Consider the following 7,969-nt stretch of genomic DNA (forward strand, 5'->3'; position numbering starts at 1 on the left):
CAGCTAGTGGTATGACAGAGCATTGCCTTGAAAAGGAACAGAGAGGATAATTTACATTCAATAAATTGACAATTTATATGATGTAGGCCTAAAATGAGCTTCCGCTTTCCCCACTGGTGGAATCCTGAACAAAGAGCTTGCGGCCTTTGTGATAGGATGAGTGACGCATCACAAATTTGTGCCCACACAAGAATTTGTGAATGAATTTCTTGTGAATGGCTTTCTCGTATTGGCTCGACCAGGAATGACACATGTGTTGAATTGAGGATCTTATAAGGTCACTAATCTCACGACTCGTGTCAACCCAGGGTTGATTTGGTTGATTACCAAAGAGTCACTGAAACATAGGGATTCACATGGAAATGTGTCAGCACGCCTACTGTATGCGGATATCCTTATAGGGTTCACATAAAGTACGACAAAAAAATTTCCTCCTCTGTGCTAACCTAGTACACAGTGAACTATTGAAACCTAAAATGCACTCTGAAGATCACTGAAAGCAGGCTATCAGCATTACTTGTGTGATGTTTCAAAAATATAGCATTTGATGATTAAGTGATAGTGTGAACATTTTTTATGTCTCACTACAATATAAATGACAGATTTGTTGTGTGTGTTAATGGTAACCGGGGGATCGCATTGTGTAACCAAAAGAGCATGAACATAATTCCGATCATCCATGTAATTTAATAACATCCTACATGTAACTAGCATTCCAATGTCTTTGTTATTAAATAATATCCTTACTAGATATGTCACTATGTTACTACATGTACTACACCACATAGTACATGTTACTACATGTTGCTAGACACGTAACTTTAAAACATTCAGCATTCAGACATGAACCGTAAGAAAGGTCAAATTATCGTTGTCTTTGCACTTTTTAAAAGGTCACATTCACTTTAGCAATACTGGGATTCCATCAATGCATTTCTGATCAATGAACCAAACACAGTTTTGCACGTGTAGAAACTCACTAATCATTGAGGCTCAGCATTTACTTATTTTGTTGAGTTTTTTTTTACGCACATGTAATTGAGCAAATCAACGTGTCTCTCTTTCTTTCTCTTTCAATTTAAACCTATCCGGTTAGAAAAATGATCTTTCATAATGTTTCTTTTTTAAAGAACTATACTTAAAAACAAACTAAATGAGTATATAGAAATCTAAAGAGGCGATGAGAACAACAGCCCCCAAACCGTAGCAAGGGTCTGAAAAAAGTGAGGGGGGTTCAGTTTTGGTTGTTGTCTGACGTGACAAGTAACAAGTCTCAACTGAATTAAGCATTTACTCATCTGGCAGATTGTGTATACAGTTGTATTTAGGTTCAAATTTATTTTTTATCTCTACAAAAATGACAGAGGTCCGGACCTCGTGACCTCGGCTACGGGCATGCCTGATACGCACGAGGTAGGCTTCACATGCCTCATCTCATGGAACCCCAGTTTGCATCATTCTGTTCTTTTGAACCTTGTTGTTGTGCATGTCACGAGGATATTTACGGTAAGTAGACATTCCTATTGTCTGCATACTGTTTTATTCAGTAGGGACACCAAGATCAGTGAAAGACCTCGAAGAAGGGGTTAACTACGATTGTAGAGCTGGGTAAAAGAACATAGTCAGAGTAGCAGTATATAGTGAGACAGCGGATGTGTTAAACGCCGTGTGGTTCGACTGAAGACACATGTGAGCGCCCAGTCATAAGGGGTTCCCATAATAGCAGAGTGCTGACTAGTCTTTGCAGTAAATATATGCATTACGCTCAGTCTCTTCACCCATTGGCTGCAGATAAACCCCATTGCTTTGAACAAACACGCTTTACTTTTGTTAGTTTATCTTATGTTTCTAATCAATACAATCAAGGCATATCAAAACAACAAGTTTCTAAATATTTTAAACAATTCAACAATTATTACAGGGCCATCATCAAAAACATAACTCAAAGCCCAAAGGTAGTAAATAGGGTAGATCGTCACTCGGTATTATTGATTTCCAGTCATTGATGAGTGTCATTGATGAGTGAATAATGTGTCAATGGAAAACTCCCCAAGAAGTGCCCTGCTGGGCGCACACACACACACACACACACACACACACAGCACCCTGCATTTTACATCATCAGTTCCATAGACCACAAACCAACTTCTGTTGGCAGAGAGGGCTAATATTACGTACATACGGTTGACAGAGGGAATCCCAAACGTCATTCACCGAATAGGCGGGAAATTCAAATGTGATTATTTTATTGTTGCTCTATGTTCTTGAATAAATTAAACACGTGTTGGATTTGCTTTGGAATTGTCTACTCATAAGGCCTATTATGCCTTATAATAACAATAACAATAATAATTAAAACTGCGCGCAGTGATGAACGGGACCTCGCGCCGGCTTGCAGCCGCCACTACGAGGTCCCGTTCATCACTGCGCGCAGTTTTAAAAAAAAATCGCGCCGGCTTGCGGCCGCGTCACGTGCCGTCGTAACATGTGTGCTGGCAAGATGTGCACATGTTAGGACCGCACGTGACGCAGCCGCAAGCCGGCACGAGGTCCCGTTCATCACTGCGCTCAGTTTTAAAAAAGCGCAGTTTTAAAAAAAATTCGCAAATTTATGTAATCTGTAGAAGCAGAGGTGCCCTGTGGTGTCCTACTGATTGTTTTGACATTAACATGTAAGACCACATTTAACTGAATTACATGTTGTAACAACTTTAACTAACATTATTAACCCTACATCAATGATCCGATAAATTCCCTAGGAGGAGTTAGTTGAAATACAAGGCGAAAAAGTGAAAGTATTCCATTCAAAATGGCCAACTTTGACAGCACGCCACGGCCATGCCCTTCAATGTACAGTCACAAATAGCACGATTTTGTTTCAGCACCACTTCATGACTGTACTGACCAATTTTGAAGCAGATCCGATAAATTCCCTAGGAGGAGTTAGTTCAAATACAAATTCCCTAGGAGGAGTAAGTTTAATACAAGGCGACGGATTTCAAAAATGGCCAACTTTGACGGCACGCCACGGACACGCCCTTCAACGTACAGTCACAAATAGCACGATTTTGGTTCAGCACCACTTCATGACTGTACTGACCAATTGTGAAGCAGATGCGATAAATTCCCTAGGAGGAGTTCGTTCAAATACAATGCGAAAAAGTGAAATTCCATTCAAAATGGCCAACTTTGACATCACGCCACGGACACGCCCTTCAACGTACAGTCCCAAATAGCACGATTTTGGTTCAGCACCACTTCATGACTGTACTGACCAAATTTGAAGCAGATCCGATAAATTCCCTAGGAGGAGTTAGTTCAAATACAACGCGACGGAATTCAAAAATGGCCAACTTTGACGGCATGCCACGGACACGCCCTTCAACGTACAGTCACAAATAGCACGATTTTGGTTTAGCACCACTTCATGACTGTACTGACCAATTTTGAAGCAAATCCGATAAATTCCCTAGGAGGAGTTCATTCAAATACAAGGCAAAAAAGTGAAAAAAATTCAAAATGGCCGCCAAAATTGAAAATTAGAAATGCAAATAGCCGACTTCCTGTGGAGTTTGGGGCATGGGTCCAAGAGGCTTTTCTGTAGGTATGGGCACATTGTACGTGAATACTGAGTTTCATACATATTGGTGAAATGTGACGTAGGGGCTGCATTTTAAAGTTCCTGTAGGGGGCGCTACAAAAAATAGAAACACGAATTTTGGTATGTGAGCTATCGGCATCAGTTTACACGTGTCCTGTGAATTTCATATTCATAACTATTACGGTGTCCGCAGAGTGATTTTGAGCCTCTGGCGGCCATGTTGTTTTTTAAATCGACTTAATTTTAATTGAGCAGTTAGAACTTTGGTACCTAACGGCCATTGAGTTGGTCGCGCTCAAATCAAACATTGCGTCTATGAACTGTGGCTATTTTAGTAACAGGCCACGCCCATTTCGAAGCCACGCCCCATTTGAAAATTTTTTGAATTAATCTTGTTCAGAATTTGATTCTGAACAACTTTAGTAGAGAGGTCCAACACCATAGGAGTACAATTAATGTAGATATGTGTAATTTACTATTTTTGGGGTGAAAAACACACAGCTTTTTGAACTCAATGGCTCATGGGTACTTTGAAATTTATCCTACAGACTAATCCTTATGTCAGATTGAAGATAATGGGCCATAGATGATATGTGCCAAAGGAATTTTGTCAAAGTCGAAAAACCTGGGATCCTTGGGGAATTTACTGTTTTTAACTAAATTCAAAATGGCGGGAAATCTGGCTACCGGAAGTGCTAAGTTAGTATCTGCAAATTTCTTCATTATGAGGATTTGCATATGTGTGCAAAGTTTCATGAGTTTAGGTCCAACCGGTGACGAGTTATGCTTGTGCAAACGTTGAAATTTTGGCATAGTTGGTATAGCGCCACCTAGGGGCGAATGTGAATTTGAGGGCTAGAATATCAAATTTTTCACCAGTCCCGCAAAATGTGCCAAATAAAAATGAGTTTTCGAATATGTGCAGGGGGGGAAAAATGCAGTCGAAGATGAGGGAAAATAAGAAGAAGAAGAATAATCACGAGGGTTTCAATAGGGTCCTTGCCAAGTTTGGCTCGGTCCCTAATAATAATAATAATAATAACAATAATAACAGAAGAATATAATAGCATAACAATAATAATTTCGATTAAAAAAACAATAATACATGAATAATTTATTATTATTATTATTATTATTATTAATAAGAAACATCCAATAATCATCATGGCAAGCTTAACAATATACTTACACAATGTACTTTTTTTTTTGACTGACGAGGCAGCTTCTCTGAAGCCCCCCCCACCTACCCTTGGGTAGTCTTGGTTTGGTATAAATAAGACATGAGAGTAGGCTTTGAGTATGAGCATTGGCCACCAACGAGAATCACTCAGAAACATCTGACCGCTCAACTGCCAGGAAAAGACCACCACTCAGCAGCATCGTTTTCAGAGACCACACGACTTGGACAGCAGAAACACAGCGCAGCACAGGATGAATGCCTTATTTCTCCTCCTGGTGGTTCTCTGCCTTTGTGATGATGCTGCCTGCACTCCCACGTGCAACAACCAGTGCTGCCGCTTTGTGGAGAACTTTCCGGTCAGGCTAAGGAGACTGCGCGAGGACTTTGCAGTCATCAGGGACTTCTACGTAAGTGATTTAAAGAATGCCGCTACACATACAATCGTTGTGGGTGTACTACTAATTATGCTTGGCTCTGAACTACTGCTGTGGCTCTCACTTGCTGACTCTTACATTATGGACTGCTTTCGGTTTCCTGCAGGAAGCTGAAGATGATTTGGAGATAGCGCTGCTCGATCAGAACATTGAACACTCCTTAAAAGTGAGTCTTTTATTGAAAAAAAAAATATATATAGGCTATATATATTATTTGTATTTTTTTATTATTATGATTATTTTATTTGGTACATTTTTAACATGAACTTCTTTATTTTAAGTTAAAAAAAAAGTTTTAAAAAAAAGAAGAATCTGGTAATAATGATCTGATGATGCATCATAGACAAAGCATCATAGAGAACCACGTGTCCAATTGTTGACTTGTTTCCCTATCTATTTAGAGTCCATTTGGTTGCCACGCCATGAAGACCATAATTGACTTCTACCTGAATACGGTTTTACCGACGGCTATTGCTGAAATGGCGGAGGAAAACAAGGATTATAAACCACACATTGAGTCCATACAGATAATATTCGACCAGCTGAGGACTGACATCATCAAATGTGTAAGTTTGCCAGATTAAGTTGACTAAGAATCAAGCAGACTGCCTATCGTGAAAATTACCAACTCATTAAAACAAGTCATACATCATACATGGGTTGGAGCCACGCAAGTCAGAAGAACGCTTCGTCACGTTGTCAGTGCGATCAAAAACATCGCCCAGGCAACATGGCACCCAATAGTCTAAGAGAGAATAGTTCTTGTCGATTCATTGCCGAATCGGGAATGAGTAATACAGCTCTGACTTTGCTTGCTCTCTATTCTTTGCTAAGAAAGAGGAAGGCATATGTAGACCTACACCATGTCCTAATTTAGAAAGAAAAAAAGCCTGCTGAGTAATGACCGCTAACTTTACCCCACCCCACAAAAACAGAAGAATTACTTTCAGTGCAAGAGGCCCTTTGAAATCACACAGTTGAACTCCACATATACTCAGGTGAGTGAAATTTTCCATTTATTTTATTTTTGTTTTATTTCTGTGAATGAATAAGCATTCCGGTGACTGTAGCCTGCAAACACATGGTGTTTATGATCTGCTTGTTCTGTTTGTCTGCAGATGGAGGGGAAAGGTCTCTATAAAGCCATCGGAGAGTTAGATCTATTGTTTAACTTCATCGAGATGTACCTTGGTTCAAAACGACGGCGTCAGTGAACTCCTCCACACACAAAGTGTTCCCCGAATATGACCTTTACATCTGCCTGCACTGGGCTGCCTGGAAGAACCTGCTGCTTGGGGTTCTGATGACTTCAAATTCATATCTATCTTTGTCCCGAGGACAAGTTTTCACTGAGGCTTCAAATTCATAATATCTTTGTCCCGAGGACAAGTTTGTTGCAGTATTTATGTGGGTTTTGCACATATTTAACATGCCAATGTAAAGTGTATATTTAAAAAAAAAAAAAGAGTAATAAATGTTTTTTTTATGAAACAATGGTTTTCTCCAATTGAGTCAGAAAAGTGGTATGTTATTATTATGCATAGGAATGCACAATCTTGATATCCCTATTCCGTTATTCTTCTTTTGACCAAACTTGTGCAATTAATGTGGCCAAAACTACCGAACCAATCGATTCAACATCTGTCACAAAGTTCGAAGTCCATACATTTGTGCAATGATTTTTCACATTTGTAAACTTTATACTTTTTGAGATATTCTACTTTTAAAATACTTTTTTTTTTTTTTTTTTTTTTCAATGGAAGTCAATTGAAGGACGGCGGAAACCATCCGCCCATTCTCTGACACTTATTACTTACAGACTTTGTAACTTGGTCAATCTTTTATCGTTAACCTTCTTTCAAAGGTTTAACAAATGAAGACACTTGTATATTCAATAATCTGGAAATAGAATTTCAATTACCTTAATACTTTTTTCATAATCACAGTTTAAGTTCCATGCCCGCCTGGTTTTCAATTGGTCTCATTGATTTACGCTGAGGGAGGAGCGCGAGGACGTGCAGGCAGTGTTGCCAGATTGGGCAGTTTTTGCCGCTCAATTTGACTACTTTTTACGACGTTCAGGCAGCGTTGCCAGATTGGGCGATTTTCCCGCCCAATTTGACTACTTTTAATCACGTTAGGCTGGAAAAATTAGCATTAGGCGAGTACATTCTATTTCGGCTGGTTTTAAAAAGAACTGGCGGGATTATTAGGGGTCCTACGAACCGTAGGAACCCTATTGTATTCGTTAGTATTTTTATTTTTATCCTGACTTTTTGGCTCCAAAAGTTATGAAAATTGGCAGGCTTGTAGAACTCGTAAAGTTAGTAAAGGAATCAAAAGATGGGCCAGAATAACACATAGGTGGCGCTATAACAAGGCCTTGAAATTCAGGACTTCAACAGGCTGCCATTACCACTAGGAAGGTGCAATTTGTATGGAACTTGTTATACATGCACCATTTGTCATGATGAACAACCTTCACATTGCAACCCATATGGTCAGACCATTGGGATATAGTGCAGTGACCACAACTTGACCAAACACCCACACATTAACTCCTTTGGTGCTGAAAGTGGGAAAAGCTGCAAACTTGGCACACATGTACCAGGTCACTGACTATACGATGATTAAATAATAGCAATAAGGCAAAAGACGCCAGAGATATGCATTTTAAAGTGAAATACATGCATATGTATACAGCTCTACAACACATTTAAACAGCTCTAACATTGCATCCAAAACACGTAGGCT

At 39.4% G+C, this 7,969-nt stretch overlaps 1 protein-coding gene across 1 annotated transcript; it reads left to right on the top strand.

Moving 5' to 3' along the window:
* Window positions 1-4,918: 4,918 nt before the first annotated feature.
* LOC311373113 (interleukin-10-like) lies at window positions 4,919-6,646 on the top strand. Its single transcript, XM_084489958.1, has 5 exons — window positions 4,919-5,188; window positions 5,322-5,381; window positions 5,617-5,781; window positions 6,151-6,213; window positions 6,334-6,646. The coding sequence occupies exons 1-5, from the start codon at window positions 5,033-5,035 to the stop codon at window positions 6,427-6,429; spliced, it is 540 nt and encodes a 179-aa protein (XP_084346084.1). The 5' UTR covers window positions 4,919-5,032; the 3' UTR covers window positions 6,430-6,646.
* The last annotated feature ends 1,323 nt before the right edge of the window (window positions 6,647-7,969 follow it).

Source organism: Micromesistius poutassou, assembly GCF_964030765.1.
Source record: "Micromesistius poutassou genome assembly, contig: SCAFFOLD_5111, whole genome shotgun sequence".
NCBI lineage: Eukaryota > Metazoa > Chordata > Actinopteri > Gadiformes > Gadidae > Micromesistius > Micromesistius poutassou.

Coding starts and splice junctions, on each gene's coding strand:
- LOC311373113 (XM_084489958.1), top strand. CDS start 5,033: ATGAATGCCTTATTTCTCCTCCTGGTGGTTCTCTGCCTTTGTGATGAT. Junction 5,189..5,321: donor CAGTCATCAGGGACTTCTAC/GTAAGTGATTTA, acceptor GGTTTCCTGCAG/GAAGCTGAAGATGATTTGGA. Junction 6,214..6,333: donor TGAACTCCACATATACTCAG/GTGAGTGAAATT, acceptor GTTTGTCTGCAG/ATGGAGGGGAAAGGTCTCTA.